Below are 11,414 nucleotides of genomic sequence, written 5' to 3' on the forward strand. Positions count from 1 at the left end.
GACATGTGATAAGGCATTAAATAAGCGGTAAAATGTTATAAGATAATCACATATCATGTACGCCTACCAAACGACATCTCAATTGGTTATCTAATTGTATTAGACTTATTTATTTAAATAAATAGTAAATATTAGATAAGAATATCAATTAAACGCGTTCATTCATTATTATATTATACTCTAATTAAAGTACAATTCTAAAAGAATTAGGGATACTGGATCTTTTGAAAATCTTGATTTATTTAAATTTTTATAGTTCCTAAAACCTAACCTATACTCATATTATTTATGTGTGCTAAACAATTAACATTTTTATACATATAAACTATATAAGTCCTGTTCGTCTGAATTGAAACCGTCTGAACTGAACTGAACTTAATGAAGCTGAACTAAACTAAATTGAAGTAAGAGTTAATTTGTGAAAAGCAATGCTGAATTGAACTGAACTGAATAAAGCTGGACTCGATTGAACTGAACTGAAATAAAATGAAGTGAAAATTTATATGTCAATGTCATTTCATTAAAGTCCCTTAATTTTCAGTTTATATATATATATAAGACGGAGTACTAGATTATTTCAAGCAAATACAGGGTACATGTCTTGGAAAAAAAAAATATAATAGTGATGGAGAACAATGAAGAGATCCATGGAAGAACAATTACTAGAGGAGCTCATGTTCTAGTTCTAGCGTTCCCCCTTCAAGGCCATATAAACCCGATTCTCCAATTTGCGAAACGCTTGGCCTTCGAAGGCCTTAAGGTTACTATACTTATACCCTCCAGCAGCATTTCTCATCAAGCAGCATTTCAATATAAACACCAATCTTTCAACCTCGAGGTTGTAAGAATCTACGATGGTTATGAAGAAGAACCCGATAAGCGCGATGTAGACGCTTATCTTTATCGGTTAAGGACTTCGGTCTCTCAAAGTTTGTCCGATATCCTTGACCACTACAAGAAAAATAACCAAAAACTTCAGCCTACACCCAAAATGGTAATTTATGATTCACTTATGCCTTGGGTTTTGGATGTGGTTAAAAAAGATGGGTTTGAGGGGGCTCCGTTTTTTACCCAATCTTGTGTGGTGAATTCCATTTATTACCATTTCAATCAAGGGGAGTTGAAGATTCCAATAACCGGGTCGAATCTTGTGTCTTTACCTGCCATCAAATCATTTTTGAAGGTTGAAGATTTACCCGGGTTTGTAACTTCTGCAGGACTAGCATACCCTGGTGCAATTATCAATATGCTCATTGATCAATTTTCGAATGTGAAAGAAGCAACTTGTTTGTTCGTTAATACCTTGGACAAGTTTGAGATTGAGGTACGCCATTTTAATATTTTGTCTTATTCTTACTAGTTTATAATTTTATACTTCCTCTGTTCCATATGATAGTTTACGTTTGCTTTATGCACGTATGCCAATGCTTGTTTTTTTTTGTTCATATCTTTAGTAACATATCATTGAAAATTATAAAAATTTGATATTTATAATGCACTCGGTAAGACAATTTAAACAAGATATCACATGACTATCTTTTATGTTATACATTAGAAGTTATATTGAAGATTCTTCTCACTTCTGAATAGTGCCCAAAAAGCAAACGTAAATAATTCAATGGAACGGAGGAAGTATAAGATATCAATCCCCTAGGCCCTAGGCCCTATATCTGTTAAAAGAATATGCATTCTGAAAACAATTTCCGCCAAAATACCCGACTCAAATATAGAAATAAACGTTTTTTTTTCATTAAATAAATCTTTTCATTAAAATAATAGTATTTTAATCAAACTATAATAGTTTCAATAAACTCTAAATTATTTTCCTTTAAATAAATTAAATAAAATAGGTATCAAATTATAAACTACAAATGACTAAATCTTTAATTTCTTATTATGTAGAAAACTAAACTATAAACGTATTATTACTAATCTTCGCGACAAAAAAAGGAATTCATTATAATAATTTGATAATCGATAAAATGAAATTATTGACTTTGGGGTATAATATTTTTCATTTAAAAACATATTACATAACATTTTCTCTCAATTAGTTTTGAGATCATTTTTTTTTCAAATTAAAATATAATTAGGTGAAATATGAAAATTAGTGAACTGTTAATTTAAATTTTAAAAGTAATATATTAAAATTTAAAACTCTAAATATACCGCGCATTATTGCACGGGCTCTAGACTAGTGTCAAATTGTCAATATAATTACATAAGGTGACGTTATTTGGACATGAAACTTACGTGTATATATATAGTAATAGATCACACCTTAAATTAGTAATGTCTTCTTCACCGTATATTTTATAGTGAACCCCTTAACCTAATTATTCATCACAATTTAAGATGAAAAATTTCATATTTAATGTTTGTTGAATTAATAGGTAATAGAGTGGATGGAAAATATATGTCCCGTGAAGACAATAGGACCATGTATTCCCTCCAAGTACTTGGACAATCGGATTCCGGATGACATGGACTATGGCCTTAGCCTTTTTGAGCCGGAAACCAATGCTTGCATACAATGGCTCAATGCAAGGGACACTGCCTCGGTTGTTTACGTATCAATGGGCAGCATGGCATCTCTACAACCCGATCAAATGAAAGAAATTGCAGTGGCATTGTTGGAATGTAATAGATTCTTCCTATGGGTGGTTAGGACATCGGAAGAGAACAAACTCCCGTTTAATTTCAAGGAAGATACGTCAGATAAAGGTTTAATCGTCAATTGGTCTCCGCAATTAGAGGTTTTGGCTCATGAGGCAATAGGTTGTTTTGTAACACATTGTGGGTGGAACTCGACATTAGAAGCCGTCAGCTTGGGTGTGCCTATGGTAGGATTTCCACAATGGTCGGACCAATTTACGAATGCCAAATGTATCAAGGATTTTTGGGGAATCGGAGTCAGAGTGAAGGCTAACGAGGACGGTTTTGTGACAAAGGAGGAAATTGAAATGCGTATTCATGAAGTTATGGAAGGTGAAAGTGCTAAAGAGATGAGACAAAATGCCAAGAAATGGAAGCAACTCGCTGTTGAAGGTGGTACTTCGGCAAACAATATTCAAGAGTTTGTTACCAAATTACAATGTGTAATTTAAGAAAAAATCTTGTGTTACCAGAAGAACAGTACTTTTTACACCCAAGTCTTAATAATTTCTTTTTTTTTTTTTTTGGTATATTGCGTTTAGGTGTAAAGACGGTCCTTTCGAAAACACAACAATTTTTCGTAATTTAAAATCATCACTGTTCAAATTGTATGTTCCTTATGTAAGTTGTGACGATTTTATATGATATTGAGTGATTGTTGTGCAAATTTCGAGATCTTTTATCGGGCAGCCTATTAATGGCTTGTTTCTTTAATTTCGACCCGACTTCAAAACTACTCTATGGACATTAAAATGTCTTAAAGTATCCAAGCCGAGCTCAAGCTCTTATGAGTCGAGCTTTGACTGAGTCGATCTCGAGTTCCTCACAAGCTGTTTTGTCTCATTATCACCTACTAGTATATGGACTATAGAGTGATTAATCTGCGAATTTCGGCAATTTTTCAAAAACGGTGATTTATTTTTTTTACTGAAATGTTATACTAAATGATTATCTAAAAAAATAATGATATGGAAAACAAGACATGGATTCTTTTGAATTAGACTATTGTTCAACTTTATTAAATGACTTTAGAATGTAGTATAGAATTTGTTTTATCACAAAATCTCATTCTAGACGGTACATATTCGTCTATGACTAAAGACGGGCCAAATACAATACCCCATTCTAATAGGACAAGTAACAAGTGGGGTGGTGGGGGCAAAAAATGTCACCACTTTCAAGCTATTTGACCCGTCTTTAGCTATAGACGGATATATCCGTCTATAGAAAGACTAACTGTTGTTTTATATATTTTCATTAAGACTCGAAAAGTCCTCTTAAGTCTAAGACCATGCCCAAGCAAGGTCAATTGCTAGGTCATGACCTTGCTTGGTTACGCTAATCACCATTCATAATGAAAATTATGGTGACCTTTGGGGAGAAGAGGTCAATTTGTGACCTTTGGTGAAGCAAATTGACCTACCTCATGACCTTATATGTGGAGTCGTGGAAATATGTGATTGGTCGACAATAATAAGACCATCCCCAAGTAAGGTCAATTGCTAAGTCATGACCTTACTTGGTCACACTAATCATCAATTAACAAAAAAATTATGGTGACCTTTGGAGAGAAGAGGTCAATTTGTGACCTTTGGTGGAGCAAATTGACCCAACTCATGACCTATATGTGGCGATATGTGATTGGTTGACAATATTAATAATTAATAAAAAAATATATATATGAAAAAGTGATATAATGTGGAGAGATGTAATTGGTTGGAAAGTGAAAAATGATTGTGTTCCGGGTGTAATTCCAGAGCAGTGATTTGTACCACCCGTGCTTGTAGAATGACGTCTTTGGTTGAATCTCCCTTGCGGTCTCCTGAAACAGTGAACAAACTGAGGGCTCGGCTTTGGACCGAGCGAACTCACTCCGACGCTCAAGTCAGTAAACTTAAAGGACTAAGTTGTGTGTTACTTGGCTAAGTATGTATTGTAGAGAGATAAGGAAGATATTACCAGATGAAGAGTGATTCTTAGGTTAATTTCTGGATCCTTTCCTCAATGAAATTTGAGGAGTATTTATAGACTTTCACCTTTTGTCACGTAGTGGCCAAGTGGCCAAGTGGCTAGCAGGTGGAAAGACTGATCTGCCCTCGGCCGAGGGACCTATGGCAGGCCGGCGGGTCCTGTTGACTCGCCGCCGAGGGGTCTTGGATATGAGTTCGCGGATATGTGCCCCGGCTAGCCGTTGTACCAGCTGAGACCCAAGAGACAGGCCGACAGGCTGCGTCGGCTAGGCTGTCTAAGTCGTTGACTTGCTGTGGATATCTTTGACCTTGCTCGATATGTTGACTTGGTCAGCGGGTGCAGAATATGCCCCATCAATTTGCCCCCAGCGTAGTCTATGCCGTGGTATGGGCTCCGATGTACGTTGAGCGTATATTCTGCGTAAGTGAAAATTTTCTTCCCCGGCTTCTTCTACCTCGGCTTGGTGTTGCTTAGGCTGTACCATATCCCCCCTCCACATGGATGTGTAAAGGGCATCCGATGTGGAAACGAAACTGACGCTGGCCGAGACCTGGGTTGAGAGTGCCGGTTGTTTTTGATTGCCCCCGGCCGGTGCTACCTAGCTTGGTTGATCATGTGACCGGCGGAGAACAGATACTTAGGAATTTGTTGAGGAAGATGGATAGGCAGAGATATGAAGGGGCGTGTTGAAGACGCTTGGTCACTGTTGCATTGATTGACGTTCAACTGTTGCAACGATTGACATTCCGTGGTTGCATGTTCGACACGTGTCCGTTCGCTGATTGGCTGACGTTTCATGGGCTGTGCCCTGATTGGTCCTTCTTCATGGGCTTCTCCCTATAAATAAGGCAGTTAGTCTCAGAAATTGGTCACCAATTTCATTTCCTCTAAAATTTTCTTCTCTCTAAACTTTCAAGGGCTTCTTTCTCTTCTAATCTTCGGGGTTGTTACGTCGGCGTATCACTTTTATTCAAGGTAAACAAACAAATTTTCAACTTTTAATTGTTAAGTAATTGTTGTGAACATGTCTTCTGCTGATGCCGATCCTAGTAAACCGGCGCCGGGGGGTTCCCCGTCGCGTCTTGATGAGGAGGAGATACTAAACGCCGTCCCGATAAGGTCTAGGGGCCCTAGGTCTCCTTCTCCTGAAGTCGATCCAAAAGTTTTGGAGAATTGGGAGGATGATGACGATGAAGATGATGACGGTGATGATGAGGAAAGGGCTCGTCCTAAGGAGGGGAGGCAGTACGTCGTGGATCACGGCGAGGCCTGCACGACTGGTCCTGATCGTGCCTGGACTAGTAAGTTCACCAGATGCTCCGGTGAAACTCTTTTCGAGGGTCATTTCTTCTTCGGCGAAGGGTACAAAATTGTTATCCCTGAGGAGGGTCAGGCGGTCTGTTGCCCTCCCCCGGGTCATATCGGCGTATATATCAGGCAGCTGGAGTATGGGCTCCGGTTTCCTTTGAATAGATACGTCACGGCCATCATCAAAGCTATGAACGTCGCCGTGACTCAACTGCATCCGTTGGCCATTAGGACGATAGTTGGCTTCGTGTGGCTCTGTCTTTTTAAGGGGGAGGTCCCTACAGTTAACTTATTCCGCCGGCTTCATCAGCTTCGGGCATCGATCCCCGGTAAAGTGGGGTGGTACAGCGTGCAGATGGAGCCGGGCGTCCTCTCTGTTGATAAGCTTTCTTCCTGCAAGGACTGGAAGGGGCGGTGGGTGTATGTCGAAGTGCCGGATGACTATCCGCTGCCCCGGTCCTTCCAGCACCAAGTCAACTTGCGGTGCGAGAGTAAGGGGGAGCGTAAAAAATGGGTCTCCGGTAGTAAGCACAAGATGGATGCCAGTAGGGTTCTTCTTAATGCGGATGAGGAGCGGGCGATGCAGCTGTTTGATGCTGAGAAGGGATGGGTGCCCCCGACTCAGATTATTCTTCAGGATGAGCTGCTTTGCCGCGTCGGCCTCATACCGGCCCTCAACCAGGGTGAGTAGGGTCGGTGTGAGGCCCATCTTTGCCTGTTACGCTCCTGTTTTTAGAGCTTTGTTTTACTTCTTTTATGTAACTCTTGTCTGGTTTCTTGCAGATCGGTTTGGCCAAGATCTGTCTGAGAGGACCTTGAAGAGATTAGGGCTTGATAAGGACGGGAACGTCGTTCAGCAGCATCCTGAGGCTGACGCGCGTGATCGTAGATTGGCTCCCAACGAACTCATGGACAAACAGCTAAAGGCACTGGATCCGGCGGCGGCTCAAGCGCGGGTTTTCGGAGGCGTGCCGAAGAGAAAATCAAAGGCGGCGTCCAGGTCGGCGACGGTGTCGATCCCAACTCCCTCCCCAACCCCAGCGGTCCAGAAGGAGCTTGTGGAGGTCGTCGATATCACCAAGGGGGTGGTGACCGTTGCGAAGGGCCCTCCTCCTCCAAAGAAGAGAAAAAATCCACTGCCGGCTTCTACCGTTGCCGGGGAAAAGAGCGATTCACTCGGTCCTCCATCTAAGAAGGTCCAGACTGGTACGGACCTAACCTGTGGTTCAGACTTAGCTGGTTCATTATGCGTTCCCGATGACAGACTCTCTGATGTGTCAATGAATATTGACATGGCTGCGCTATGTGAATTTTTTGTAGATCCGCCGTCGGCAGCCGCCGTTCTTACTGAGCGGCAATTAGAGAAGCAGCCTGAGAAGGCGGTTGATAGAAATGTCACCGTTGACTCCTTACTCCAGAAAATTCCCCCCGCCGAGCTGGTGGCAGAGGGTACGAAAATATACAAGAGGCTGGCGAAATGGACTCAACTAGCCGGCTCCCACATTATGGAGCAGGAAAAGGCTATGGCCCAATCTGGGCCATTGATCGAATGGCTTAAGCTTGATCTTTCCGCTGCAAAGGGGAAAGCCGGGAAGGCTAAGCTTGACCTCCTTGCTGTACGAAAGCGTGCGGAGGAAGCTGAGAAGCAGCTATTGGCCGAGAGGGCCAAAGTTGAGGCTGCTGATGCCGCCACTGCCCAGCTGCTGGAGGAGCGGGACAGATATAAGGGTGGCTACGACGCCGTTGTTGCTAAGAGGGACGAATGGAAGGACCTGTATTCAAATCAGTGTGAGGCACATAGGGACACAAGGGATGTCCTTGCCCAAAGGGAGAAAGATATCGAGATGCTTCAGGACGAGATCATCCCTAACATGTGCGCTCAATTCCGGGATTAGGCCGAGGAAGCGACTAGGGAGGCGATCAAGAAACTCATTCCTGAAGGCTCCTTCCCGTGGGAAAAATTTGAGCAGCTTCTGGATGAGATGGCCGCTGCTGCGGAGAAGGCGGCTGCGGAGAGGGCGGAGGCGGCGAAGGCGGCTCAAATAGCTGAGGCCAAGGCGGCCTACGATGCAAAGGTGAAGGAGGCCAATGAGGAGGCTGAGAGGCTAAAGGCGCGTGAAGGTGAGGAGCCTTCCTCTGGGCCGGCCAACGAAGATGATGCTGTTGCTGATGATGCTACTGCTGCCGATGGAGGGCAGCAACAAGCATAGGGAGACGGGCGGTCGTCACCAGACTCACCCGGCATCTCGGATAGCTGTAGCTGTTCGGGGGCCAACTATTGAGCCTTTCCTCCCTGCCATCTTTTGGTGTTTCAAATGACATGTCTGTAACCTTTTGCCTTTCTTTTCCTCGTTTTTTTGTAAAACTTTGGTAGGTTGTGTTTTGGCTTATCCCTATGGGGACGGCCGTCGTCTTTATTCCCCTTGCTTGTAACCTGTTTATCATTTTTAATAAGACTTGTTATCTTTTGGGGCCCTCGGCTTTGGCCGGGGCTTTGATCACAATCCTTCATTTGTCTTCGTGCGTTATTAGTTGAGTGCCTTTTCGTTTTTACCTTCGGCTTGGCCGAGGCAGTTAGAATGCATTTCTCAACTGTGTTTAACGTCTTTTAAACATGTTGGCATGTTGGTCGCTTCCTCTTTCACTCTCGGTCTGGCCGAGGCGTCAGATTTGCTATCCCAACCACCGCTGTGAACATGTCACGTATCAGCCGTTGTGTCCCCGTCATTCTTCGGGGTAACGGCCGAGGTATTCATATCTGTAGACGTATTGTTCACTTCCTCTGCCACCCCCGGATACATGCCGTTGGAGTGACTAGAATTGCGGCTCAACAGTGCTTATACGTTCCTAAGCAAGCTGATCGTTGTGGCGAGTAACAACTTGCTGTTGGTAAGTCGTGTTTCCTAATAAGGATGGACTGCGCAGTTTTGTGCATGTTGGCGTGTTGGTCGCTTCCTCCTACGCGCACGGTCTTAGCCGAGGCGGTCAGATTTGCTATCCCAACTACCGTTGTGAACATGTCTGTTGTGACTGCCCGGCTTAATTTGCGGCGTCTACTCTGGCATGACTATGGAGGGGACGAGTATTTTGATGGAAAGCTTGGATGATTCTTTATTAGATATGGATACGCGCCGGGGTGCCGACAATTGTTTTGGACACCTCCGCCGCTATACAAAGTATTTTCTGAGATTGTCAGTGTTCCAATGGCTCATCAAGGGCACATCCTCCATGTCTGTCAGCCGGTATGTACCCGGCCTCATTTCTTCAACAACTTTGTAGGGACCCTCCCAGTTAGCCGTCAATTTACCATGAATGTTTCCTTTGTTGGTGGCGGCTGATTTTCTTAGGACTAGATCTCCTACTTTTAAGTCCCTTTTGTGGACTCTTCGGTTGTAGGCTCTTCTCATTCGGTTTTGGTATACTGCCAAGTTGAGGCGCGCTGTATCTCGGCTTTCTTTGACCAGGTCTAGGGAGGTTCTCAGACCTTCCTCGTTTTCAACCGGGTCAATGGTGGCTGTTCTGAATGTCGGCACCGTTGCTTCAATTGGCAGGACTGCTTCGGACCCGTAGACTAAGTGGAATGGGATGTACCCCGTTGCTTCTTTCTCCGTGGTTCGCAGGGACCATAGGACGCCGGGTAGTTCATCGGCCCATCTTCCCTTTAGGTCTTCAACTGTCTTTTTCAAACCGTTGAGGATTGTTCTATTGGTTGCCTCCGCCTGCCCGTTGCTCTGTGGGTGGCAGACGGAGGAGTACGCAAATTTGATACCAAGTTCTTCCAACCAGCTCATTATTGTGTCACTCCAAAACTCTCTGCCGTGGTCAAACACCATGACTTGGGGTAACCCAAAGCGAGTTATGACATTTTCCCAGATTACCTTTCTTACTGGCATTTCGTCGTCGTCTTGCCGGTATCTTGCTACGCCTTCAACCCATTTGGTGAAGTAGTCAACGGCGACGATCAAATACTTTCTTCCTCCGGATGCCGTTGGAAATGGCCCTAGTAGATCCATCCCCCACTGTGCAAAAGGAAGGGGATTAAGTACCGGCTGCAGGTCTCGGGAAGGTGCATGTATCACCGGAGCATGCATTTGACAGTTATTGCACTTTTTGGTCTTGGCTCTGGAATCCACAAGCATGGTAGGCCAGAAGTAGCCGGCTCGGAGAGCTTTGTGGGCTAGCGTTCTTGCCCCCATGTGATGGCCGCAGATGCCTTCGTGAATTTCCGTCAGTATTAGCTCCGCGTCGGCTGGTCCGACACATTTCAGGAGTGGCCTTGTTACGGACCTCCTGTACAGTTCCCCTTCAAATACCAAGTACCTTGCTGCGATCCTCTTTATCTTCTGCGAGAGACTGCGGTCCTCCGGTAACTCATTTGTCAATTTGTATTTCATTATCGGAGTCATCCACGTCGTCTCGGTCTCTATGACGCCCACCATGCCGACGGCCTCAGTGATTCTCTTGGCATTCCTGATGTCCACCAGCACGGTTCGGCTGACATTCTTGATGGTTGAACTGGCAAGCTTTGAGAGAGCGTCGGCTCGGTTGTTCTCAAACCTGGGAATGCAATGTATCTGAAAAGATTTCAACTTAGAAGTGTCAGCTTTTACCCTTTCCAGGTATCTTACCATCCCGTCGTCTCGAGTCTCGTACTCTCCTCGGATTTGGTTAGTCACCAACAATGAATCCGTCTTTAACACAATGTGTTCTGCTCCGGCAGCTCTAGCCAGCTCAACTCCTGTTATCACCGCCTCGTATTCGGATTCGTTGTTTGAGGCCGGGAAGGTAAATTTCAAGGCATACTCAAACTCGTCTCCGTTTGGGCTGATGATTAGGACGCCGGCTCCTGAGCTGTTCGTCGTGGAGGATCCGTCGGTGAATACTTCCCATACTCCGGGGTTTTGCTCTTCTTGGTAAGTGCACTGGCGAGGAAGTCCGCAAGTGCTCGCCTTTATCGAGGGCCTCGGCTTGTATTGGATGCCGAAGCCGGATAGTTCTACTGCCCATTTGATGAGCCTGCCGGATTGTTCAAATTTTTCCAATGCTTTTTCCAGCGGTTGGTCGGTTAAGACCGTCACGGGATGTGCGTCGAAGTAAGGTTTTAGTTTCCTTGCGGCGACGACGACAGCAAAGGCTGCTTTTTCAATCAGCGGGTAATTTCTCTCGGCGGGCAACAACGTATGGCTGACAAAGTAGATTGGGTGTTGCTGTTTGTCTTCTTCCCGACGATCACAAAGATCGACCGTGGCCGAGGTAACTGCTATGTATAGATATAGCGTCTCCCCCAGCACCGGTCTGGACAGGGTTGGGAGAGTTTGAAGATGGGCTTTGAGTTGCTTGAAAGCTGTGCTCTGTTCCTCCCCCCAGCTGAAGTCTTTATTCCCCTTCAACACTTTGAAGAATGGGGTGCTTTTATCGGCTGACCGAGAGATGAAACGGGCTAGAGCCGCCATCCTCCCGGTCAGCATCATAACCTCCTT

The 11,414-nt window shown here is 44.3% G+C and overlaps 1 protein-coding gene across 1 annotated transcript; it reads left to right on the top strand.

Moving 5' to 3' along the window:
• The first annotated feature begins 589 nt into the window (after window positions 1–589).
• LOC141618878 (UDP-glycosyltransferase 74E2-like) lies at window positions 590–3,322 on the top strand. Its single transcript, XM_074435940.1, has 2 exons — window positions 590–1,324; window positions 2,394–3,322. The coding sequence occupies exons 1-2, from the start codon at window positions 626–628 to the stop codon at window positions 3,105–3,107; spliced, it is 1,413 nt and encodes a 470-aa protein (XP_074292041.1). The 5' UTR covers window positions 590–625; the 3' UTR covers window positions 3,108–3,322.
• Window positions 3,323–11,414: the final 8,092 nt, after the last annotated feature.

Source organism: Silene latifolia, chromosome X (assembly GCF_048544455.1).
Source record: "Silene latifolia isolate original U9 population chromosome X, ASM4854445v1, whole genome shotgun sequence".
Classification (NCBI taxonomy): domain Eukaryota; kingdom Viridiplantae; phylum Streptophyta; class Magnoliopsida; order Caryophyllales; family Caryophyllaceae; genus Silene; species Silene latifolia.

What these genes read in the sequence shown, in the direction of transcription:
- LOC141618878 (XM_074435940.1), top strand. Translation starts at nt 626, where the DNA reads ATGGAGAACAATGAAGAGATCCATGGAAGAACAATTACTAGAGGAGCT. An exon ending in TGGACAAGTTTGAGATTGAG is followed by an intron (nt 1,325 to 2,393) that starts GTACGCCATTTT and finishes TTGAATTAATAG; the next exon opens with GTAATAGAGTGGATGGAAAA.